Here is a 26,912-nt window from a genome sequence, read left to right as displayed (position 1 = left end):
GATGCGTAAATTACAGGTCGTCTGCACAGTACGTCGGCAAACCCATTCAAATGAATGGGCAGATGTTTGCCGACGTATTGTAGCCCTATTTTCAGACGTAAAACGAGGCATAATACGCCTCGTTTACGTCTGAAAATAGGTCGTGTGAACCCAGCCTAAGAGATCTAGCCACTGTTTATTTAATGCGTTAAAAGTCAAGGTAAAGACGGCTACATCTGTATATATGCATTAACTTTATTTGTTAGAATTTTTACATCATGTTACATTGAAAGACCCCGTTACGCTTAACCCCTTCACAACTGTTATACGGCTATATACGTTCTAACTGCTGATGCCCCGTGCAGTTAGCACATGTATATGGAACAGGTTTAATGAGTACAGTGCTGCTTCGGTGTGAGCAGCACTGCACTCTCATGTCAGCCTGGGCTTTGAAAGCCCCAAAATACACCCCCCCCCCACTGTATGTAGTGCCACCCACAACCCCCTGTAGGCAGCGCAAAACCCTCTGTAGATAGCGCCACCTAAGCTCCCCCCAGCATCGGAATTCCCTGGCCAGTGATCTGGCCGAGGACTCCCCTCCTAGAGGGAGCAACCGCTGTCTCTACATCCCTGCTGTAGATAGTGCCACCCCCTGCAGATAGCAATCCCCCACTCTGTATATAGTATTGCACCCCCCCCCACTGTAGATAGCACCACCTGAACGGACTCTAGGAGCGGAATCCCCGGTGTAAGATCACACTGGCTGGGGATTCCGCTTCTAAAGAGAGCCCCTGATGTCACTGTCCATTTGGACAGTGACATTAGTGGCTCTCTCTAGGAGCAGAATCCCCGTCCGACACCGGGGATTCCGCTACTGGAGAAGCCTCTGGTGTCACTATCCATATATGGACAATGACGTCAGCGGCTCTCTCTAGGAGCGGAATCCCCGGTGTCAGATCGCTCTGTATCGGGGATTCCGCTACTGGAGAAGCCCCTAGGGTCACTATCCATATATGGACAGGAGCCATTCCTGGAGCGGAATCCCCGCTCTGGCAGGGGTTTCCGCTTTTAGAGTTAACCCCTGATGTCATTGTCCATATATGGACAGAGGCATCAGGGGCTTCCTGTAGGATCGGAATCTTCGGCCAGAAGGATTCCGCTCCTATAGGGAGCTACAGTGGTGCTATTTACAGGAAGAGGGTGCCATTTACTTTAATTCTATGACCAAATAAAGCTCTTTTTTTATACACTTTGAAATGTGGATGTGCTGAGGATTCTCCTTTATACTTTTCTACATTGGATTCCTTGTCTGCCTACAAGCCCCCTTTCCGACTGCACTCCTATGAAACACTACAGATCCCAGGACAAACATTTTGGGTGAGCACACCGGTGGCTTCTGCCGCTGACATTTTTACTGTGGCATTATATTGGCACTAAATACAGGGGAAACTGTGGCGCTATCTACATGGACACTGTGTGTGGCACTATGTGGGCATTATGTACAGGGAGAACTGTGGCACTATGTGGGCACTGTGGCACTATTTACAGTGGGCACTATCTATGTGGGCACTGGTACTATCTATGTGGGCAATGTGGCACGATCTACAGTGGTATTGTGTCACTATCTACATGGGCACTGTGATGTTTTCAGGGGGCTGGGACGAAAAAACCCTAACAAATAAAATTCATCCATTTTTTTCAACTGCCGGTCAAAAACGGTCAGACGGCTGGGAAATGGATTCCAATTTTTAGACACAGTCACTCTCCCCTCACAGCGATCCAGGGTGATGGAGAGTACTAATTGTTACAGACCTCTACAGTGTACGTATATGTATATAGATTTAAAAAAAACAAACATATATATATATATATATATATATATATATATATATATATATATATATATATAAAATGAACAAAAAGTTGTATTTTTTTAATTTTTAGTGATTTGTCTGCTCATAATAAAAATTAAAAGCACTGCATTAATTAAACTAATCTAGAAAATAAAAGCCTCATAAGTCTTGTAAAAAAACAAAGTAAAAATAGTTGTGATATCCAAAGCGGTTTCAAAGATATTATCGTTTAAGGAAGTGCATATAAAAAAATGGAAAATTTGACCTGGACACAGGGGCATCAATGACCCTTAGTCATGAAAGGGTTACTAATAGCATTTATACCTTTTATACCTTTTATCATTCTACATATAGAAGAATATATATATTTTTTGCCTCCAGTTTATAGAGGCCTTTGCTCAATAATCAGTGTCATCTGGATGATGGTGGAAGGAATTTCGGCAAACCAAGCAGAAAATATGTTCCTCCTTCCATTTGGTTTATAGTTTTGCCTTTAAGCATAAAGGCCAGGGCAGCTGAGGTGACATCACCGGGTGTCATGTATGGACCATGGATAGGTACGTGGATAAGATCATGCTGGAGGATGAGACAAGACTACTAAGGGTAAAAGGCCTTAAACCTATTAATGGTGGCATCTGCAGTCTTTTTCTAGGATATAGGATAAATGCCTATACCTGCATGACTTGTTAGGGTTTCTTGCATATCTGAGATGAAAATCCAGCACATACATGTCACACTTCTTGGCTGCTAGATTATTTGTTAGTAATAATAAGTTACCACTTTGTCCACAAGTAAGTGAAGTCAAGACTGTTTTGTACTTTGTATATTGATGGGTATTGTTCTTTTTCTCACCTTAAATCATCTACTTTCAGTCACGCTTGTTCTCTTTATATGCTCAGAATACAGGTTGAATACGTACGATAAAAAGATACAACTCTATTTAACTCATTTTACTATACTATATATAAAACCAATCTATTATTCCAGTTGTTAGAATTTTATATTGTACCATGTCTATGTCGGTTGTTTTTATGTGTGGTTGAGATGAAGTAGTAACTGAACTAGATTAACTAGCTGAAAGCATTGAGTTAGTCTATTTGAGGATTTTAAATGTCACCTGTAAGTGAACTCTTTCAAGTTCTCCACGATCTACGGTTGGTCCTGAGTCCCCCATGGAGGCCAAAAGAAGCTGCAGGTCAGCCAGCAAGGCGTGAGTCCTCTTTAGATCTCTCCGGAGACGCTTTTCAACATCAAAATCACGATGTCCTATCTAAAGAGCAAAGGATCTCATTATTTCATATCCATCAAAGTGATTGTGTTTATTGCATGTATTGAAAAGTAGTATAATTATAGAAAAAGTGTAATTTATTCAAAAACGCTACTGCATATGAATACACAGTGGGGGGCGAGGGAGATTATTAAGACTACGCCAATCCTAATATAAAGAAAGTTGGAGTAAAATGTGCCTAATTTATTAAGAGGCGCATGCCTCTTAATAAATTAGGCGCATCTTTGGCCGCTAATGCTTAGAATGTGAATTCTATGCCAGCCATAGATTTGTAGCATAGTTTATGCTAGTTTCTGGCCTAAAATTATGATCAAATTATGACCGGTGGTCCCGTCCCCTTATGCTAAGCTCTGCCCACATTTTTAGAAAAGTGTCGCTTTCACCATCCATATATTGCTACTTTTGTACCATGTGCGACTTTTCTGCGACAGAAAACTGGCGTCGAAAAGTTAATATATATATATATATATATATATATATATATATATATATAGTATGTTCACACGCTGAGTCAAAAACGTCTGAAAATACGCAGATGCATTTCTTTTAAGCCACTCGCGATTTTCGCTGCGTTTTTTACAGCCGTTTTTGGAGTGGTTTTCAATAGTCTATGAAAAACGGCTCCAAAAACGTCCCAAAAAGTGATCTGCACATCTTTTTTGCGGCCGTTTTTCAAAACGGCAGAATAAAAACACGGCCCGTCGGAACAGAATGCCGTTTTCCCATTGAAATCAATGGGCAGATGTTTGGAGGCGTTCTGCGTCTGATTTCTCCTCTGTTTTTCGGCCGTTTACGGCCCGAAAAACGGCCGAAAATAAGCCGTGTGAACATAGCCTTAGAATTAAAAAACATTCTGGTTTTTTTTCCCCACAGTCTAACTAAGGCTGGATTCACACACAATGTTTTTGTGCGTTTTGTTGGTAGTTTTTTATTGCGGCCAGATGTTACATTAACATCTATAGTAAAATATTGAACGCACTACACACAATCGTGTTTTGGTTTGTGGAGTTTTTGAGGCAATTTTGTGGTCAGAGGCCTTTTTTTTTTCTCCAAACGTAGCATGCTCTGGATTTGGCATTTTTTTCAGGCGTTTTTTCCATGGGCAAAAATTTTCTATAGGACTTAAAAAACAGCATAAAAAACGCATATACAAAATGACAAATTATATAAATTAAAAATATGTCACTAACAGCACTACTAAAAATGTATTTAAAACGCATGTTATATTTTAATAACGCTAGTTTTTTAATGCCGTTTAAAATGCCAGAAATTTTCAGTGTGTGAAGGAGGCCTTAGGCCAGGATCACACAAGCATTTTTGAGTGGACACAAAAAGAAAAAAAAGATGCAACAGTCTTTTCTTCATACCATTCCTTCCTTTTAGGGCTCATTCAGACGACCGTGAATTGCGTCCGTGCAGGTCGCGTGGTTTTCACGCGGCACGCATGGACCAATAAAAGTCTATGGGCCAGTACAGACAGTCCGTGCTTTTTGCGCAGCGTTTGTAAGCTGCGTAAAAAGCGCGGCACGTTCAATATCTCCGCGTATTTCGTGCATCACCCACCCATTGAAGTCAATGGGTGCGTGAAAACCACGCAGGTCGCACGGAAGCACTTCCATGCGAACTGCCTGTTTCGCGCAACAGCTGTCAAAAGGATGAATGTAAACAGAAAAGCACCACGTGCTTTTCTGTTTACAAGCATCCAAATGGCGTGTCATAATGATGGCGGCTGCGCGAAAAGCACGCAGCCGCGCATCATATGATGCTCCCTCACGGAGAAGGTAAGTGGCTTTTGTGCAGGCAAAACGCTGAGTGTTTTACGTGCGCAAAAACGCCACGGTCGTCTGAATCAGCCCTTAGATTCATTTCTGAAAAACTCAGCCAAAACCTGCCAAAACAACTGCATCAAAACTGTGTGTGTGATTCTAGCCTAAAGGAGATAGTTTGAGTGATTTTCTCCAAATACATTAAAGGGTGTACGCTTCTTTTTAACCCCTTCCCCCTGCTGGCATTCTGGGCCCTAATGTCCAAGCCATTTTTTAGATTTTTCCATTGTCACATTCGAAGAGCTGTAACTTTTTTATTTTTGCGTCGGCATAGCTGTATAAGGTCTTGTTTTTTGCGGGATGACTTGCAGTTTTTATTGGTACCATTTGAGAGTAGATGCGACTTTTTGATCACTTTCTATCACATTTTTTTTAAGTCAGGATTAACAGAAAACAGCAATTTTTCCATTGTTTTTAATTTTATTTTTTACGGCGTTCACCGTGCGGGTTAAATAACATAACAGCTTTATAGTCGGGGTCGTTACGGATGCGGCGATACCAAATATGTGAAACTTTTTTGCTTTATTGTAGTTTTTTTTAATAGTAAAGCATTTTGTAAGGGGAAAAGCTGGGTTTTTCATTTTTTTTTTTCACTTTTTTTTTTTATTAACTTTATTAAACTTTTTTTACTTTTTTACTAGTCCCACTAGGGGACTTCACTATCCTCCGATCGCTATTATAATACACTGCAATACTTTTGTATTGCAGTGTATTACTGCCTGTCCGTTTAAAACGGACAGGCATCTGCTAGGTCATGCCTGCGGCATGATCTAGCAGGCATTCGCTGCAGGCAGACCTGGGGGTCTTTATTAGACCCCCGGCTGCCATAGAAGACACAGACACTCGGCGATTTTATCGCCGGGTGTCAGTGAGATGAGAGGGAGCTCCCTCCCTCTCTCCAAAACCATTCAGATGCGGTGCTCGCTATTGTGCACCGCATCTGAGGGGTTAAACAGGTGAGATCGATACTAATATCGATCTCACCCGGCAGAGCAGGGACGCCCCCAGCCCTCAGCTGCTTCTGGCAGCTGAGAGCAGGGAGATTTCACGGCTCCCTGCTCTGTTTACTTTATTCTACAGCAGCGACGTAGTTTGGCGGCGCTCTAGAATAAAGCCCACTAATGACCGCCGTAAAAAGACGTATCGGCGGTCATTAAGGGGTTAAATTTGATGCCTTCTCACCCGTCTAACAGTCCGGAAATTAAATCTACGCCTGCTATGAGCAGCCATAAATTTACGCATTAAAAACTGAACCATTTACACCTATTTTAGTTAATAAATCTGGCCTAAACTACGTCTTCGTCCTGATTCACACGAACGTTGTTTACGTCTGTGTGCTGTGAGTGAAAACAACGGTTCGTTGCGTGAAACTAACTGCATGTCCTATTTTGGTGCGTTTTTGCGGATTACGCACCCATTGAAGTCACCAATTTCGAAAGAACTGCAGAGAAAAAAAAAAATAAATGTGCACCAACACTGACATAAAAAACTGATGCCACAAGGAACTGCAACGCATGAAAAACGCTGCGTTTTTTATGCATGCAAAACGTACGTGTGAATCTAGCCTACTTTGGAGACCACTCTCACATTTGTCACTTTCCAAATTTGGCGAATGATGAGAGAAGTCACAAATTGACATAATCACTTACGACATTTTATCTGCACAATTTACGCTTAAGCCTAGTTTAAACAGCTTTAAAAATGTGGGCTTATATCTATTGGTTTTATTCTATTGGAGCATAAGTACTTAGGAGGGAATAATTGTTAGTAATCAGAACCAAAAAGCAAAAAAGAGTAGGAAAAGTTCTGCTGCTATTGATAAAGGGAATAAGCAAAACCTGGAAACATGTCAAGCCTTTAACAGTATTCTATATACATCTTTAGCCAATATCAACTGGAGTTTTATCTCTTCAATATCAAACTATTCATATTGAACGTCATGCCCATGTATGCTCAAGAGCACACATTTCAAACATAAGGCCCTCGGGCCGAATCCGGCTCGCCACCTCATTTTATAAGACCCGCGAGGTACGCTGCATTTTTACATGAAGCCGACCTCGCGGGCCAGATGAAATGGCTCCTGGCACCGACCTGATGACATGAGCAGCTGTGGCCACTTGGCGAATAGTGGGCGTGTCTTAGACTCAGACGGCAGAGCAGGATAGGACGGCACAGCCGCAGGTCAGGTAAGTAAATGTTTAACAATGTACGGTTGAATACCGTTACTTCATGTGTTTCAATACTAAGCTGTGCAGTCGCACAGCTAAGTATCAAAATACATGAGTGTAGTGAGCAGGGCTGCGGCTGTGTAATACAGCCATTGCCTCGCTCCTGAGTCCTGAGTGTGCGCACCCGGTCAGCATGATGTGATGCGACCAGCGCTGCACTAATGAGCACTGAAGACAGAGAACATGGCAGGCACACTGCAAAACACCCCCATGTTCTGTCTTCAGTGCCGGCGCCCCGCTCATTAGTGCAGTGCCGGCCACATCACCTCATGCTGACCGTGCACACACACTTGTTGGTTAGGAGCGGGGCAATGGCTGTATTACAACTAATACAGTAGGCCAATACCAAGTAGGCCAATGAACTGAGGTAACCTAGGACCACATGATTTAAACTAACTAATGACAGCTTAGCGCTTAGTTTACTGTCACAGACCCAGGAAGGTAAGTGCAATAATGGTTTTGCTTTTTTACTTATTAGTGTTACAAAAAAATGTTTGCGTGCTTTTTCACAGGTTTGGTCGTTGGACTACATCGGATTCAAGGACTACTCCAATGACGGCGTGTTTTTTTTTTTAATACATTTTTTTAACAAGGGTCGTGTGGGGAGTTTTAGTTCAATAAAATATTTTTTCTGTGTGTCTGTGGCTTTTTTAACTTTATTACTACTTGCTTAGTAATGGTGCCTGTCTAATAGACAGCGTCCATTACTAAGGTGGCGCTTAGTGTAAGGGTATGTTCACACGGCTTATTTTTGGACGTTTTTCGGACCGTAAACGGCTGAAAAATCGGAAGCAAAACGCCTCCAAACATCTGCCCATTGATTTCAATGGGAAAAACGGCGTTCTGTTCCGACGGTGCGTTTTTTTACGCGGCCGTTTTGAAAAAACGGCACATAAAAAAACGCCCCATAAAAAGAACTGCATGCCACTTCTTGAGCCATTTTTGGAGCAGTTTTTCATTGACTATAGAACAGCTCCAAAAACGCAGTGAAAACCGCGAGTTGCTTAAAAAACAGCTGACAATCATGAGCTGTTTTCCCTTGAAAACAGCTCTGTATTTTCAGACATTTTTTAGTAAGCATGTGAACATACCCTTAGCCGGTGAAGAGGCTAACACTAACTCCTCCATTATTACCCTGGCACCCACCGCCACCAGGGGTGCCAGGAAAAGCCGGGTACGATCCTTCCCACCCTGGTAATGCTAGGCTGCTGCCGTTTTATTGTATGTGGCTGGTTATGAAAAATGAGGGGGAACCCACATAGTATTTTTAAATAAAAAATTTTAAAAAAACAACATGGGGTCCCCCTAATTTTCATAACCAGCCAGATACAAAACAGCAGCAGGCTAGCATTGCCTGGGTGGGAAGAGCCACTGTTTTTTGCCTTTCCCAGGCTAATAATACCAGCCTGTGGCTGACCTAGTACCCGGCTCTTCCCAGCACCCCTGGTGGCAGTGGGTAATGGGGTAATAATGAGGGGTTAGTTTAGTGTTAGCCTCTTCACCGGCTAACAATAAGCCCCGCCTTAGCAATGGACGCAGTCTATCAGACTGCCACCATTACTGAGGCAGTAGTAATGAATTTAAATAATAAACTGTTACCTGAGCAATAATAGAGGAAATGGGCCCCAGTGTTCATGTGGGGGGCAGGGGAGGGAATGTTAATGGGTTAGCACTGAGCATTTATTTTAGGGTATGTCCACAAATAGCGTCAACAATGCAGATTTTCTGCAAGGATTTCATTACAAAAAATCTGCAGCATAATACAGTAGCAGAAAAGTGCATGAGATGTGAACAAATCTCATCCATAGGGCAAAACCCGCAACAATTAGGACACGTTGCGATTTTTGCGGCGGAAAATCTGCGTTATCGTGGGCGTCAGCCCTAAAAGTGCCTAGGGCAGCACCAACTCTAAATACGGCCCTGCCTGGAGTCACTTCTTTATTCTATTTGATGGCAGTTGATGAAGTGAAATTATATCATTATCTGTTTATCTATTTATTTATTCTATTGGAATTGCGGGTCGGCGTAGTAAAATTGTATATGCAATTACAATATTTTAACTGCATATTTTATTTATTTATTTTTCTTTTTATTATTTGGAGTATTGGTTAATTTGATTTACCAATAAAAAGTGTCTTAGTGCAGAGCTACTAATTTGTTAGAGCACCAAATTCATGAATGACCACCGTGTTTACTCAATCTCAGTCCTGCAGACATTAGGATAGGAGCAGAGCCGGCCTTAGGGGTGTGCGACCTGTGCCATGGCTCAGCGCGCATCACTCGGCAGGTGGAAGGGGGCACTACGCTGGCTCCCCTTCCCTGCTTGTTTTAGAAGTGCCCGGGCCCGGCGACTCAGCAGTCGCCTTTCCGCCCGGGTGCTTCTTCACTCAGTGGCGTCGCTACCGCTGTAGCAGCGATAGTGGCTGCTAGCGGCGACACCGGGTATGAGGGCGCATGTGTCGGGGCCCCCTCCATGGCCGGCGTTACTGCTAGCAGCCGCTGCGGCTGCTACAGCGGTAGCGATGCCACTATAGTAGAGCAGGGAGGTATCTCTCTCCTCTGCTATCTACTAGCACCACTGTAGCTCCCTGAAGGAGCGAAATCCATGTGTGGCTGGGGATTCCGCTCCTGGATGAAGCGCTTGATGTATCTGTCCATAAATTGGCACAGACGACAGGGGTTTCTCCTGGAGTGGAATCCCCGGTCACAGTCTTGGCAACACTGTGGACGTGGATTTTGATTCAGGAGTTGCCCCCGATGTCACTGTCCATATATGACAGAGACATCAAGCGGAGCGCTCCAGCAGCGGAATCCCCGGCCACAGGTGGATTCCGCTCCTTAAGGGAGCTACAGTGTCACTTTCTACAGGAAGGGGGTGCTATCTACAAGGGGGATGTGTGGCGCTATCTACAGGGGGCTGTGTGGCACTATCTACATGGGGCTGTGTGGCACTACCTACAAGGGGGCTCTTTGGCACTACCTACAAGGGGGCTGTGTGGCACTACCTACCAGGGGGCTGTGTGGCACTACCTACAAGGGGGCTGTGTGGCACTACCTACAGGGTGCTGTGTGGAACTACCTACAAAGGGGCTGTGTGGCACTACCTACAGTGGGCTGTGTGGCACTACCTACAAGGGGCTGTGTGGCACTACCTACAAGGGGCTGTGTGGCACTACCTACAAGGGGCTGTGTGGCACTACCTACAAGGGGGCTGTGTGGCACTACCTACAAGGGGGCTGTGTGGCACTACCTACAAGGGGGCTGACTGGCACTACCTATAAGGGGGCTGTGTGGCACTACCTACAGGGGGCTGTGTGGCACTATCTACAGGGAGCTGTGTGGCACTATCTACAGGAGGAATCTGTGAGTGGCGGGCTGATGGTTATTGTACTGTGAGTGGGGGGATGATGGTTATTTTACTGTGGGGGGCTGATAGTCTTCAAGTGGTTTCCACATCCAAGCTAAAAATTTAAATTAATAGGAGGCAGAAAATAGCTGTCGCGCCCGTTTGGAGTGCTTTTTTGCCTGCGTCTTTTGCATTAGCTTCAACGGCTTAAAAAAAAAACGCAAAAAAAAAAAAGGCCAAACAATGCTGTCAATTCAAAATCTGCTTCAAAACTCCTGAAGGAATTTTTGGCAAAGAGAGGAACTTTCTTCAATTCAGCCAACTATCTTAACCATGTCACAGCATAGAGAAACTTAGTCCAGCTGTGTTAGTAGGGGAACTGGTGCTGTTACTGTTATGGAGACACTGTGCCTCCCACTTTTGAGGTGGCTGTGGCTTGCACTTTAAGGGTATGTTCACACGTCTTAACAAATTACGTCTGAAATTACGGAGCTGTTTTAGGGCGAAAAATAACTCCTGTATTTCAAACATTTTTGCAAGTGCACTCGTTTTTCGCGGCGTCCATTACGGACGTAATATGAGCTGTTTTTCAATGGAGTCAATGAAAAACGGCTCCAATTACGTCCCAAGAAGTGACATGCACTTCTTTGAGGCGGGCGTGTGAACATACCCTTACAGGCACTGTGAGGAAACTATGGCTGAAACAAATTTGAGATCAGGCTGGCACTTATGTGGCCGTGGCACAGTGGGGGCACTCATTATCTCTTATGGGGCACTGTGGCTGTTACTATTTACAAGTAGCATGTGAAAAAGTTCTGCCACAGTGTGAATAGGTGTATTGTGTATTGTGTATTGTGTATAGGTGTGTGTGAGAGGGCTGAAGTACCTATTTGTATTTTCAGAATGTTGTAGGATATGGGTAAAAGTTTTTCATATGTATCTTGCAAAACTGATAACTAAGCCGGTACTGAAGAAATCATTTACAAATCTGAATTGCTCAGCCGTTTGAGTTTTGTATTCTCTTCTCTACTTATGGTGCTGCACATGATCATAAATGCTTAATCTACAACTATAAGAACAATAGGGTCCAGAACTTATGCAGGCTTTCCATTGTTATTAGAATGTATTATATTGATATGAATAATTATTTAATGTACTTGCAGAGCCAGCCTTAAAGGTGCGCGACCTGTGCAGTCGCACTGGGTACATCACTTGTCACTTGCCGGAACCTATGCAAAAGGCAAATGCACAGGGTGCGGCTGTATTTCCTAGTTTATTCACTGGAAAATATTATAGGGTCACTGTATTGTATTGTTTTGGCACTATATGTTTCACCATAAGGGAGAGGGCATCAATAAAAGGTGCTTCACAGGGCACCATCCAACCTAAGGCCAACTCTGTGCCCTTGTGTGCACTTTCTCAATGATCTTTGGTAGTTTATGGCCCTGTTCACATAAGCAGATGTTGTGCATGTCACATGCATTTTTTTTAAGCCAAATTTAGGCGTAGATCCAAAGCAGAAGAAGAAAAATACCTGCAAATAATGCAGCAAATCTGCACTGTGTGAATAAAAAACGGTATTACCTTTCAATCTGTCCTGCAAGAGCACTGTACCTTCTTGTGGACTATAAGAACTATGTTAGACAACGGTTGCAGTGCATACTAAAGGTTTATATATTTTGCAAAATAAGATCTCACATTGGACTATAGGCTCATATGCTATAGGATCATCTAACACACTGTGCAAACTTACCATAGTAGATGATGTAACCCTCATACAGTGTATTATGTACTAGACTCACTGGTGCACATCATGTCTATATTTACCTGATAAGGTTTACAATAACAATTACATTCTGTACAATATCTTGGGACCAGATGCAGAACACCCTATAATAGCATCTTCTGTGTCCATTGAACTCACTGCTCACCCATTACAATCTTGGTGTGAAATTGAATTTCTCTCTTTATGTTTCCCTTGTTGCTCAAAATCTGCCTGATAAATCATACTGGCAATCTATTTCACTTTGCACAGAGATAAATGGTGTGTTTTTAAAAAAAGTTGCAGTACCAGTGCCAATGGTCCTTTAGTGTATTACTGCCAGGGGAATATGGCTGCACTTGAGATATTCAATTATAACAAAGCTATCTGTTCTGACATTACAATGAAATTCCATCCCTAACATCACAACATGCCACTTTAGCCCATTTAAGATAAACACATCTAACTGGCAGCACATTGACAATCTGGAGATTACTGTGTTAGGATTTTTAATTCCATACCCTGCAGATTTTATGTTTATGCATAAAGTGGGAAAAATGGTTCTATAATTACTATTTAAAGGGATTTTCTGGGACTTTAATATTGATGGGCTATCCTTAGGTTAAGCCATTCATTTTTATATCAGTGGGTTCCAGCCCTTGACACACAGTCCGATCAGCTGATTAAAGGGGTCTCTATGCTGTCCCCTTCATTGTTTACACAGGCACAGTGCCGAACACACTATTGTGGCTGTACCTGGTACTGCAGATGAGACTCATTCACGATTCTGAAAAAACATTTAATGAAATCCTGAATTAACAATTTGTAATGGAGGTGAAGCCAGAATGGATTACATTCGCAAAATGGAAAAGAGTTAATTAATATTGAACTGGTTTACCATTTAGTTAAGTTAGTATAATTCTATAGGCCAAAATGGCGTCATTTATGGTACCAGGACAATGGAAAGAATTGAGTTGCTAAAAATAATTTTTTACACTTGTGCAAGAAGTGTTGCCGTGGGGTGTAAAATTACGTCCCTTATGCACACAGCTGTATTAAGTCTCTGCACAATCTCCGAGTTACAAGTGGCCATAATACGGCACCCTTTATTAAACCCTATGGGGCCATACTGTACCTCTGTATGCATCCAATGAGGCATAAGGACACATAAATACAAATAGGTTACATATGATCATGGGTTCTGGTAAATATCCATAAACGCCAACTACATGTATCTGAGCAATTTAATTTATTCATGAGGACATTTAATAAAATCAGTCTGTCTGTGCATAGAGACATCATTATAGCTGAGCTATGAAACCCATCAGGAAATGTGCGGCTCTCTCCAGCTAATTGTCATTGGGTTTTCTGCTGGTGTATCACGCTTTGATGTGATACTAATTGGTCTACAGCATTCACTGGCCTTTTATCCCTCTAGATTTAATTGCCGAAAATGTATGACTTGCAAATGGTGTCATGAAAGATGCTTCATACATGAGTGAAAGTATGGCCGTGCCTTTAATCTGAGATGTTTTTAAGTTTGCTGCCTATGTTACAGGCATATTAAGCAGTGCGCTTCTAGACTAGGGCAAAAAAAAGAAAGATACATTCATTGAATAGCAGTTAAGAGCAGGAAAATACTCCAATGAACTTTACAAGGTAAAAATGAACAGGATTCACTAATGGATAGCTGGCCACTTTTTATCCTGACTTTACAAGAGAACCATGAAAGATAATTTTTTACATAATATAAAGTGGCAAATGTATAGAACGTGTCTATTTGCCAACAGTTTTGTCAGTTAAACAGTACAACTTTTAATGGTTGGACTCTAAATTGTTGCAAATTTATATATATATATATATATATATATATATATATAATTATTATTTTTTTACCAGCACTAGATTTTGGAGCATGCTCACTAAAGCCTAAGGCTGGGTTCACACTACCTATTTTCAGACGTAAACAAGGCGTATTATGCCTCGTTTTACGTCTGAAAATAGGGCTACAATACGTCGGCAAACATCTGCCCATTCATTTGAATGGGTTTGCCGACGTACTGTGTAGACAACCTGTCATTTACGCGTCGTCGTTTGACAGCTGTCAAACGACGACGCGTAAAAATACAGCCTCGTCAAAAGAAGTGCAGGACACTTCTTTCAGACGTAATTTGAGCCGTTCTTCATTGAACTCAATGAAGCACAGCTCAAAATTTACGGCTGTCAGAGAAGCCTCGCAAAATGCAATTACGTCTGAAACGAGGCAGCTGTTTTCTTCTGAAAACAGTCTGTCTTTTCAGACGTAAATGCCTGCTATCGTGTGCACATACCCAAAATGTTTCACAAATGATGAAAAATGTATTGAAATGTTTAATCTGTACATTTTTGCCTGCGCACGCCTGGTCTGATTTGGCACAGGGTGGCCCACAGTTTTTTTTGCCTCAGATATTGACAGAACTGCTTTAATAATTTGTACCACAAGTCATGAGAACTTGTCAAAACTGTTTGTTAGATGTTTTGCAAATATAGCGAAAGTCGTGCGCCATTTCAAAACCAATTTTTGGCCAAAAAATGGCTGACATTTTTAAACATGTGGACCTTAATGTACATGTCTTTTCTTTTACCCTACTTTTTTGGTAGTTCCAGTTGTATTATACAGGGCAAAGACTTTACACTCCTCAAACACTGCCGATTTTCGGCATCAGATTTTTTGGGTGGAAAATCCACAGAGTATTACAGCAGCCGCAGTGTGTGAAATTTGAACAATTCTCATCCACACACAGCGGAAAAAATCTGCTGAAATTTTTTTAATAAATTGTCCTGCGGTGCCTTATTTTTAGCTGCAGCATGTCAATTTATGATGCGGAATCGCAGCTCTTCTGTTGCAGGTTTTCTTCATTGAATTCAATGGGGAGATAAAACCTGCATCAAAGAGACATGTGTTGTGACTTTTGTGGCGGAATCGCTGTGATTCCGCTGCAAAAATCGCAAGTGAGAAAAAATGCTATTTTTTATTTCAAATTAAAAAATACGCTAACACTTACCCCGGGACTAGGTCCCAGTGATGCGTTCCTCTCTTCTGAGCACAGCCTGGCCTCCTGGGTTGATGTTTTATCCCATGTGACCACTGCAGCCAATCAAAGACTGCTTGGGTTATATAAACTACAGCGTCATCCCAGGAGGTCGGGCTGTGCTCAGAAGAGGGGGCTTGACTAAGGCCAGGGTAAGTATAAACATTTTATTTTTATTCCTGCAGGATTTCCGCCCCCAGCAGTGTATTCATGATTTATTATGGTGTATGATTGAAGAATGTACCGCTGTGAGCCATATATTGTGGCATACATATTCCACATATTATTTGCATCCCGTATTAATGTAAAAACAAATAGTTAACATATGGTATTTAGAGTAAAAGAAATGTTACAGTTCATCACCAGATGCCTTAACATATTATAACTTACCTTAGTCAATTTTATGAAATTTCCAAATCGCTTATTGATATGCTAAACAGCTATACTAGAAATTGCAGATATTGACTTGGCTTTGGAATTTAGAAGTCATAAAAATGATATCCTATTTAAGAAATCCAGTATCTGATTTTGTGGAAATCATATTTATTTTATCAAATGCAATTAGAGTGTATCCTACACTTTTACTCTTAAACTAGGGCTACACAGTGACTTTGGTCACGCGACATCAAGTCTCATATAACTATTTTAAAGGTGAAACTTTGCTGTTAAAAAAAAAAAGCAAAATCGCAGACATGTTGCAAATAAGTTGCAATTGCATGTGACTTACATTGAGGTTTATGCTGGCAGCATGTTTGGATTTTTTTGCTACTGCCTTGTCACGGACGTATTATGTTGTGCGTCTCACCGCAGCCACAGTGACAATCATTCGATGCGATGTCACAATGAGATATCTATCGCACAAGCAGTTTTGGTGCTATTTTAGTATGTGTTTGAAACTTCTCCTTTTCCCAGCTTAGGCTAAAAAGAAAAACGCTTTAAGGGTAGGAACACACACAGCGTAAACGCTGCAGATTTTCCACAACGGATTAATTGCAGAAAATCCGCAGTGTATTACAGTAGCAGCAGAGTGGGTGGGATTTCAACAAATCTCGTCCTCACACTGCGGTAAATTTCCGCCTAGAAAAATGCACATAAATTGACCTGCGGTGCGGTTACTTCAACTGCAGCATGTCAATTAATTCTGCGGATACGCAACTCTTCTGTTGCGGGTTTACCCATTGAATTCAATGGGGTGCTTAAACCCGCAACAAAGCAGTGTGTGTTGCGATATTTGCAGCGGAATCACAGCGATGCGCAGCAAAAATCGCAAGTAAGAAAAAAATAAAAATAAAGTTATACTTACCCAGAGTTACCTGCTTCTTCTCCAGTCCGGCCTCCCTGGATGACGTTGCAGGCCATGTGACCGATGCAGCCAATCACAGGCTGCAGCGTCACATGGCCTGCAACGTCATCCCAGGAGGCCGGACTACGCACCGAGAACAGGGAGGGGGTAAGTATAAAAGTTTTTTTGGTTTTTTTCCGACGCCGCTCCGCAGCGGAAATACGCATCACAATGTGGTGCCATTTTCCGGACGGCATTCCCTGCGGTATTCAGGGCAGATACGCTGCGCAGCTTAACGCAGTTTATCCGCAGTGTGTACTCTGTGTGTGTTCCTACCCTAAAAACTTCCTCAAAACTACCTATAAAATAAGGCCTACAAAAAGTAGTTTTGGGCTTGTGATAAAGCGGAATACTGTATGCATGGCACATAGAGGGGTGTCACCTGCCAGTGACCTCTCCCTTTTCTTCTTACCTCTCTGTCTACTTCATTTCTGCTGTTAGCCATGAGGAGAACAAGAAGGAATAATAATGACAGCAGAAACGCTTCCAATATTGAAGATTCATTTCAAAAGGTGACATGAGCCTCATACCCAATATCAACATTTGTTGTATCTCCTCTACTCCTCGAATTCCTACCTGTTCACACAAGGTTCCAATCAGTCCTTCTAAGTCCTGCTTTTCATGAAGCACCATCTGTTTTTCTTCATATTCTTGTTCCAACTGCATCTCAAACTGTCGAAGCTAAAACATAGAAAAAAATACTAATCAGTTAATAACCAAATATTGATAACTAGGGCATTCTTTTCCCAAATTCTTACATCAGAGTGTGAGAAACAGTCGAGTTTCACTTTCCAGCTCTGGGTCCAGATTGGTAGCTCTAATTTTAACTTTGGGTGACCTGCACTCATGATGGTCCGTACAAAATTAGAATGTATATACTGTAATGATCAAATTTAGCATATTCAATTGCAATAACAATACAAGAAAACTCTGAAATATATAATTTTTTGGCACACAATTAGGGTACAGTCACATATCACAGATTTTGTTGCAGAAGTTTCTGCAACTGAAAATCTGTTTCATTTATCTGAATGTAGTTGTTTCTGAAGCAGGATCATGAATTTCTGCAAGTCCATTCAGTTGAATGCAACTGATTTTCAGTCGCAGAAATTTCTGCTACAAAATCTGCTGCGTGTGACTGCAACTGAAGGGTAAGTTCACACAGGGCAGATACGCTGCGTAAAAGTAAACAGCATATCCGCCCTGGGGGGCTGCAGGGAATTACAAGCTAAAAACTACACCAAAAAAACACATCAAATTGTGGTGCAGGTTTTTCGGCCGGAATGTCCACTGTGGAAAACTGCACGTTAAAAAAAAGAGCACATACTTACCCTCTGACGTCCAGCATACCGGCCTCCTGGGATCACGTTTTATCCCATGTGACCGCTGCAGCCTGTGATTGGCTGCAGTGGTCACATGGGATGAAATGTCATCCCAGGAGGCCGGTGGACAAAAAAGCACAGCTTTTCGCCACAAAAAAATACAACATCTGTGTTGCGAGTTTTACCTCCCCATTGAATTCAATGGGGAAAACCTGCAACAGAAAAGCAGGGATTACGCAAAAACAAAATCCACAGTATTTATGCTACGTGTGAACTTACCCTAACAGTACAAAGGTTTTGTCGTGACCTTTTTCCTTGACCTTTGCTTACATTTTCTTAACAAGCAATAGCACAATATTGTTTAGCACAGGGTTTCTCAAGACAGTGGATGGCATCTAATATATTCAACTTGTCCTATAAAGTGTAACTAAACTTTCAAAAAAACTTCTGTCAGAAGTTTTGATTGGTGGGAGTCCGAGCACTGAGACCCCCACAGATCGCTAAAATAAAGCAGCAGAAGCGCTCAGGTGAGCGCTCAGCTGCTTAGTTTCTGATCAGCTTTTTTCAGAAAGCCGATGTAACGGTGTATGGACCCATAGACTTTCTATTGAGTCTGTACACAGATACATCGGCTTTCCGAGAAAAGTCGATTAGAAACCAAGTGGCTCAGCGCTCACCCGAGTGCTTCTGCCCCTTAGTTTTAGTGATTGGTGGGGGTCTCAGTGCTCGGACCCCCACCAATCAAAACTTCTGTCATGTCACTATGGCATGTCAGAAGTTTGTTGAAAGTTTAGGTACCCTTTAAACTAACATTTTATATACAATGCCTTCGGAAAGTCGACAGACCGTTTCAATTTTTTCACATTTTGTTATGTTGAGACCTTGTGCTAAAATAAAAGTTTTTTCCCCATCATTCTGCACTCATTAGCGCATAATAACAAAGTGAAAACAGAATGTTAGTAATCTTTGCTAATTTATTGAAAAGGAAAAATTCAAATATTGCATTGACATAAGTATTCAGACCCTTTACTCAGCACTTAGTTGAAGCACCTTTGGCAGCGATAACAGTCTCCAGTCTTCTTGGGTATGATGCCACAAGGTTTGCACACATGGATTTAGGAATTTTCTGCCATTCTTCTCTGCAGGTCCTCTCAAGCTCTGTCAGGTTGGACTGTCGGTGGACAGACATTTTCAGGTCTCTCCAGAGATGTTCGATTGGGTTCAACTCAGGGCTCTGGCTGGGCCACTCAAGGACATTCACAGAGTTGTCTCTATGCCACTCCTGTGTTGTCTTGGCTATGTGCTTACGGTCATTGTCTTGTTGGAAGGTGAACCTTCGGCCCAGTCTGAGGTCCAGAGCACTCCAGATAAGCTTTTCATTAAGAATATCTCTGTACGTTGCTCCATTCATCTTTCACTCAACCGTGAACAGTCACCCTGTCCCAGCTGCTGAAAAACACCCCTACAGAATGATGCTGCCACAACCATGCTTCACTGTAGAAATGGAATTAGGCCGGTGATGAGCAGTGTCTGGTTTCCTCCAGAGATGACGCTTAGAATTGAGGCCAAAAAGTTAAATCTTGCTTTCATCAGACCACAGAATCTTGTTTCTCACAGTCTGAGAGTCCTTTAGGTCATTTTTTTTGCAAACTCCAAGCGGGCTTTCATGTGTCTCTTATTGAGGAGAGGCTTCTTTCTGGCCACTCTGCCATAAAGCCCAGATTGGTGGAGTGCTGCAGTGATGGTTGACTTTCTGGAAGTTTCTCCTATCAGCACACAGGATCTTTGGAGTTTAGCCAGAGTGACCATTGGGTTCTTGGTCATGTCTTACCAAGGCCCTTCTCTCCTGATTACTAAGTTTGGTGGGGCGGCCAGCTCTAGGAAGAGTCCTGGTTGTTCCAAACTTCTTCCATTTAAGAATTATGGAGTCCACTGTGCTCTTGGGAATTATCAGTACAGCAGAAATGTGTTTGTACCCTTCTCCAGATCTGTGCCTCCACACAATCCTGTCTCTGAGCTCTACAGGCAGTTCTTTCCTCCTCATGACTTGTTTTTTGCTCTGATTTGCATGGTCAGCTGTGAGACCATATATAGACAGGGGTGTGTCTTTCCAAATCATGTCCAATCAAATTAATTTACCACAGATGGACTCCAATCAATGTAGAGAAACATTTCCAAGATGATCTAGAGAAATGGGAGGCCCCAGAGCTAAATTTCAAGTGACATAGCAAAGTGTCTGAATACTTATGTCCATGCGAAATTTGTGTTTTTAATTTTTAATAAATTTGCAAACATTTCCAAAATTCTGTTTTCACTTTGTCATTATAAGGTATTGAGTGCAGAAAGATTGGGAAAGCGTGATTTTTATTTTTTTTATTTTAGCACAAGACCTCAACATAACAAAATGTAAAAAAATGTAAAGGGTCCGAAGACTTTCCGAATGCACTGTATAATAAAATATAATAATATCAAATTAGTTTTTTCACTTGTTAATCATAAAAAAAAAATAATTGTCATATTTTGCCTCAGAATGGTGGTAATCCTATTTTGCACCATAAGTAGTTTATTTACATACCCATCTTTGACATGACTGTCGAATATCCTCTAATTCCTCTTCTTTATCTTCTAGTTCTTTCATTTGCATCTGTTTCATCCTCTCTATTTCCATTTCAAAACGGACACGCATCTGTTGCAAAAAGTGGGATTCATGTTAAATGTGCACTGCAATTTATATTCCATGAGCTTATTTCAGAATATGTGCATAGCAATGCAAGTATAATGTTCTAATACTCTTATTATTTGAGCAAATACTAAGTAGAAAATATGCTTACAGTATTTTATTATATTGATAGATTTCATGCAGAACTCCACCTAAGCAAATGTACATACTGTGCTCAGGTATGTCCATGTTTATACTTCATTTAAGAGGAGAAGCTACATATCTCACCCTCACTAAGATCATCATCAAACTATTCATCGCTGCATTTCTTGTTCATCAGCTTATAATACTATAGGCTGTAAATGAGTATGATCTGTCTGATACAATAAACATTTGATATCTGATCGTTGTCAACCCGCTACAGCCATCAGTGAGCGGGATGTTATTGACTGACAAGGACAGCTAAATGAGGGAAGGGGGAAACTGGGGTGACCCAACGACAAAGAAACATCCCTATGAGCGCTAACATTGCTAACATTAGTAGCCGTCAGGAAGTTACTACATGTCCCAGAAACTAAAGGGAGTAAAGGTCTGGCACACAAAAGTCTGTGATTAGGAAAGAAAAACGGCATACAGTCACTATAAATAAGAGCTTATGCACGGGCCAATGTGTCGGTACATGGAGTGGGTCCATCATACGGCATGCGATGGAGCATGCAACGATTCTTACATCTTACCCTAGAAGTAATGTATGGGTCCCATAGTGTGCTATGGGCATTGTGTTATGGACACAGATTTGTAATATGGTAGTGGGTTTCGGCTTGGGGTTCATGAGCACAATCAAATTTTCAATTTCGTCTGGAGATACATTTTAAAATAAGTTGTGCATATATTTTGTAGAGAAGCGGTGTTGTTAAAAATAAATGTATAACTTTAAGTTATTAACTGTAGATATGATATGATGACCATTCACTGCAGAGATCATTGTAACATTGACTGGATGTCTATAAGGCTAAGTTCACACTAATGTTGTCTCCCGTTTAGGTCTTTTCCGTCAGAGGAAAAGATGACCAAAAATCCTAACGGAAAGTATCGCTTCCGTTTGAATTACCTCTGATTTCAATGGTAATTCTTTTGTTTCAGTTGGATTCCGTTCCGCTAGGTTTCCGCTTTTTTGACGGAAAAAAAAAGTGCAGTCTTACAGCCCTTTTGCTTCCATGAAAAAAACGGAAACCTAGCAGTGAACTTAGCCTATACCACACATGTAATATATCAAGTATTTAATAATGCATTTTTCTGATTGTGGCTACTGTTCCAACTGTCCAAGAAAATACTGTGTACAGCAATTAGCCTAATTAAAATGGGATTTTGGCAATTTTGCCATTTTTTTTTATAGGTATAGTTGGTTGTTTCCATATCACCAAAACCTAGTTTATATGTTTGCCTGACCAGGAAAACACATTTTATTAATTCAGTAAAATTGCATTCATTGTAATACCAATTGTTTCAACGTTCCCCAGGTATACAAAGTATAAAGTATTACCTGATCAAGACGCTGTATAGAATTAGCTTGCTCTGCCAACTGCTGGTTCTGCTCAGCAACACTGGATTCCAACTCCCATACTTTATTTTTTAGGGAAATGACAGAATTACTATCCAATCCACTGGAGGAGGATAAATCTTTCATCTGCGTCTTCAGCACTTCCAACTGCTTTGTTAAATTGGATGTCTCTGACACCTTTTGCTGTGGGAGAAAATAATTTTGCTTACTAAACAAGTAACTTATATAAGAAAAATATTTCTGTTCATGTGAACAATATTTAGTACTAATAATAAAGTTAATTGTGATGGTTTACCTATTTCCATCTCAAAGAGATTCCATAAATACCTTGTGTTATCACTGGGACGGTACTTACAGGAGCACTGCAATTTGTCCATAGAGAATATAACCCCCTTAGTGCGTGTGTCTAGCATATGTCTTCCTATAAGCCAAGCATTTTTATTTTTCAATTTTGCATCATTGAATTCCAAGAGCTATAACCAGTGGTGTAACGATCGGGGTCGCAGGTAGTGCTACTGGGCCTGGAGGGGAAGGGGACCCGTCCTGGATCCCCACAGACTGCCACATTGATCCCGACACTGTGCCCTGACGTATAGAAGGCCTGAGTGCCGGCCAGTAAGATATCAGGATGTCCATGATGGGGGCGTCCAGCATGGGGCCCCTGGCCCTAACTTTTTTATTTAGTCTTTGCCGTGGCTAAATGAGGGCTTGCTTTTTGTGGAATGAGTTGTATTTTTTAATGGCACCATTTTGGGGGTACATATAACTTATTGATTAACTTTTACTAAAAGGGTTGTCCGACGACAGAAAATGCTCATAATTAGTTGGGAAATGTAAGATAAGGACACTTACTATATGCTTTCACTTTGATAATGGAACAGATATACAGATTTCCATGCCTTGAAATGTGATCCTGGTAGTGTAGCTTCTCTCCTAAGCTGGGACAAGTGATGTGACACAATAAGGCTGAGTTCACACGGGGCGTATACGCTGCGTGAAAGCACGCAGCGTATCCCACCTGTGCGCCGCAGGGAATTCCGGGCGAAAAACTGCACCAAACTGTGGTGCAGTTTTTCGCCCGGAATGTCCACTGCAAAAAACTGCAGCACTTAGCTGGCCAGCTAGCAGGCCGGCCTCCTGGTATGATGTCTCATCCCAGGAGACTGCTGCAGCCTGTGATTGGCTTCAACGGCGGTCACATGGGATGATGAAGCGTCATCCCAGGAGGATAAAACACAGACTCCTAGGTAAGTATAATATATTTTTTGTTTTCTGAGTGGTGTTTTTTGCTGCAGGATTGATGCGAACCTGCCGCAAAAAAATGCAACAACTGCTATTTGTTGCGTGAATTAACTCCCCATTGAATTCAATGGGAAAATTCCGCAACAAATAAGCAGCGTTTATGTAAATACAATTGAGATGCTGCGGAATGAGACTGCACCGCAGGTCAATTTCTGAGCGTTTTTTTTTCGCTCACTATTTACGCAGCATGTGGATGAGATTTGTTTTATCTCATCCACTTTGCTGCTACTGTATGTGCTGGATTTTCCGCAACAAATTCCGCAACCTGTGAACTGGCTCTTAAACAGTTTTTATTAAAATTATTTGTTTTTGTGTTGCCTCATTCCAAGAGCCATAATTTTTTTATTTTTCCATTAATGTAGCCAAATGTGGGCTTTTATTTTTTGAGGGACGGATCATAATTTTTAATAGAACCATTTTGGGGTACATATACATTATTGATTTACTTTAAATATTACCTTTGTTATATGGGTTGTTACAATCACAGCGATTTTTAAAAAAATTTTAGGGAAAAATGGTTTTATTTTTTTTTATGTGAATGCTTTTTTTTATTTTTAAATAAACTTTATTTCACTTTTCTGGCAGAGAGTTCCAAAGTCTCACTGCTCTTACAATAAAGAATCCCCTTTCATGTTTGTGTAGAATCCTTCTTTCCTCTAGACATAGAGGATGCCCACTTGTTATAGTTACAGTCCTGGGTATAAATAGACCATGGCAGAGATCTCTGTATTAATCTTTGATATATTTATACATAGTTATTAGGTCACACCTGAGCCATCATTTTCTAAACGAAATAACCCTAAATTTGATCATCTTTCTGGGTTCTGTAGTCAACCAATTCCATTTATTCCTTTGGTTGCCCACCTTTGAACCGTCTTCTGTTTCTTTTTTGTGAACTGATGCCAATTTACTGTAGAATCTGTACTTTTATTTTTGAGGACATTGCCCCAGTCAATGTGGTACCAGTCTATAAGGTACCTAGCCTTGTAACTTATGTATAACATATAAATCTGAATATTCAAACAATTTACTGCAGTGGTCTTTTACCGATGTCTTCTAGTTTACTCTACCAAAGAATTGTGGTGAACGAGAGGAGTTTTAGTTTCATAACAGATAGAGAGCCACGGGTTGAAGAACATTGCAGTACAGCATAGTACTGTACATCATCCTTCTTAGTCCCCATCATGGCCTTCCTCTGCTTCTCAATCCCTAGCATGGCTTTACTTTTCCTCTTAGTCCCCAGGACAACCCCTGTCTTTTGGTCAGTCTCAAGGATGACTCCAACAGCTATCCCACGTTGCATTTGATTTCATAGAACAAGAAAGTGGCACATGTGGTCTTTACAAAGATGTTTGCAGCAAAAACAAACTGTTCAAAAGGGAGGAAACCTGTCGAAATGAGAGGTAGTCTTTTTTAAAGAGGGCAACTATACACTGACTATAATGTAATTAAAAATCTGTCACAGAAAAATCTGGTCTTTATGGGAAGGGGCCCTCTCAAAGAGGTGGTCTTTTGGGGAGGTTTCACTGTATCGTTTTCTTGTGTCGTTTTAGGCCAAAGAAGAATTTGTTTAGTTATATTTACGACAAAGTTTTGTTTATTCAAGCACATTTTAGGAAGTTTCAATCTTCACATGAATTATTAATATAATGTTATTAGTAGAATCATATTCAAGCTTGTGTCATATTTTGTTGGCAACCCTGAGTTACAGAGCTGTGTTTGTTCCTAATTTGTCCTTCTATTTATATACCTGTTTTGCAGGAAATTGCACATAACTGCAATAATAATAACCACTTGCCTTTTGTGTGGTTGGCTCTATGCTTAATCCTGTGTTGTGGTTAAAGTTACCTTTTTCATTAGTCTACAGTACATTTTACTGGAAAACCTACAGGAACTGACTCCATCATTATAGTAATATTCTACCTGTGTGAGTGAAATCATCTAACATTCCTATCCCTCCCCAACAAAGGTATATAATAAGCGAGGACCGTTTTTTGTTACTGTTTAATATATAAGGATTCAATCTTTCACCTGTAGCTGTGACCCATACTGTGCACTATCATACAAAGGAAAGATCGAACACAGCAAATCCAATTAAATGCTAGAGCATCTATGTGAAAGATGTGGCTGGAGCCCCAAATAGATGATCTTGATGAGAAAATTGGAAGTTAGGCACTTGACACTCCGTTATTTCTGGTGCAGGGCCTGAAGGGGTGGTGCACGACACAGAAATTCTCTTTGGTGTGCTTTAAATACCTGTGTCATAGCCACTTAGTCCCTGCACTAGTTATAACACAGTGTATCACTGTTTGCCCTTTAGAATTCATTGCAAACTAAATTTTATATGTCACAATGAAAATCTCTTCAGACTGGTGCTATATATATGCATTGAAATAAATATATTGGAGTTTTCTATTAAACTACGTGTAGAGTATCTAATCTATTATAGCTTTTTATTTACTTTGAGACTTAAAAGTTATATTTAATTTCGTTCACCACGTTAAAGCTAATATATATAAATATAATTTATATAAAAATGTAAGGACTGATCATGCGCCTCATTTCACAGTGGTGCTGCTAGTCAACAGGAAACAAGTTTGTCTTTAGACTTGTATAATAAAGTGGGGGAGTTAGTTATGTCACATTACAGTATAGTGTGAGGCAGGGCCGGACTGGCCACCTGGCAGTACTGGCAAATACCGGATAGGCTGGTGCACAGTGGGCTGGTTTGGCTGCCACCCACATAGTTCTTTTAGCTTCGGACTGAAGTCTATTCTCACTGGGTGACTGATCATGCTTCTCTGTAAATGACCCCTGATCAGTCACAAAGGGATGAATATGGCTGCCTGCCTCTGTATAATCGAGGAACAATAAAATGGCAGCACTGCTTCCGCTCACCAGAATCATAGAGTCCGACCACCAGCCTAGCAGTAGTTAGTTTACTGTTTGGTCTGTGGAGCCGGTGCCACACCTGCAGTTTTAATAGACCTCATTAGATAAGAGAAAAAGAGAAAGGCACAGCTGAGCGGTTGCTGTATACTGAGCCAATAAGCAGCTACTGGACCTGGCATACAGCTGCTGTTCTGCAGTGCCACTCTCTCTATTACTGTCTGCAGTAAACCAACAACCCCCAGTAGCTGCAAAGAAGTTAAGTTCTGTTCTCATCTGCGCTGGTGTCCCTGTCACAGTTTCCATCAAATTGGATGGAAAAAATAGTAATAGATGCTGTATTATGTTTGTTGTCAAAATGACCTACAACACGCCTTTACCTGATGAACCCCATTGTAGGTCATTGTCCTAGGTTTGAGTGGCGCGTGTGCGGTATGTATTTTAGGTGTGAGTGGCAGCATTATTTATGTGTATCATGTAAATA

At 41.3% G+C, this 26,912-nt stretch overlaps 1 protein-coding gene across 1 annotated transcript in view; it reads right to left on the bottom strand.

The window, feature by feature from the left end:
- MYO18B (myosin XVIIIB) overlaps positions 1-26,912 on the bottom strand; it is a 625,429-nt gene that overhangs the window by 185,386 nt on the left and 413,131 nt on the right. Inside the window, exons 32-35 of the mRNA XM_075825873.1 lie at positions 22,220-22,420; positions 20,593-20,703; positions 17,272-17,376; positions 2,950-3,102 (exon numbers count right to left, since the gene is read on the bottom strand). Of these exons, the coding sequence (XP_075681988.1) occupies positions 2,950-3,102; positions 17,272-17,376; positions 20,593-20,703; positions 22,220-22,420 (570 nt within the window). The remainder of the gene's footprint in view (positions 1-2,949; positions 3,103-17,271; positions 17,377-20,592; positions 20,704-22,219; positions 22,421-26,912) is intronic.

The sequence above is a fragment of the Rhinoderma darwinii genome, chromosome 1, assembly GCF_050947455.1.
Source record: "Rhinoderma darwinii isolate aRhiDar2 chromosome 1, aRhiDar2.hap1, whole genome shotgun sequence".
In the NCBI taxonomy this organism is placed as follows: Eukaryota; Metazoa; Chordata; class Amphibia; order Anura; family Rhinodermatidae; genus Rhinoderma; species Rhinoderma darwinii.
This window is presented reverse-complemented; position numbering and strand designations above follow the sequence as displayed.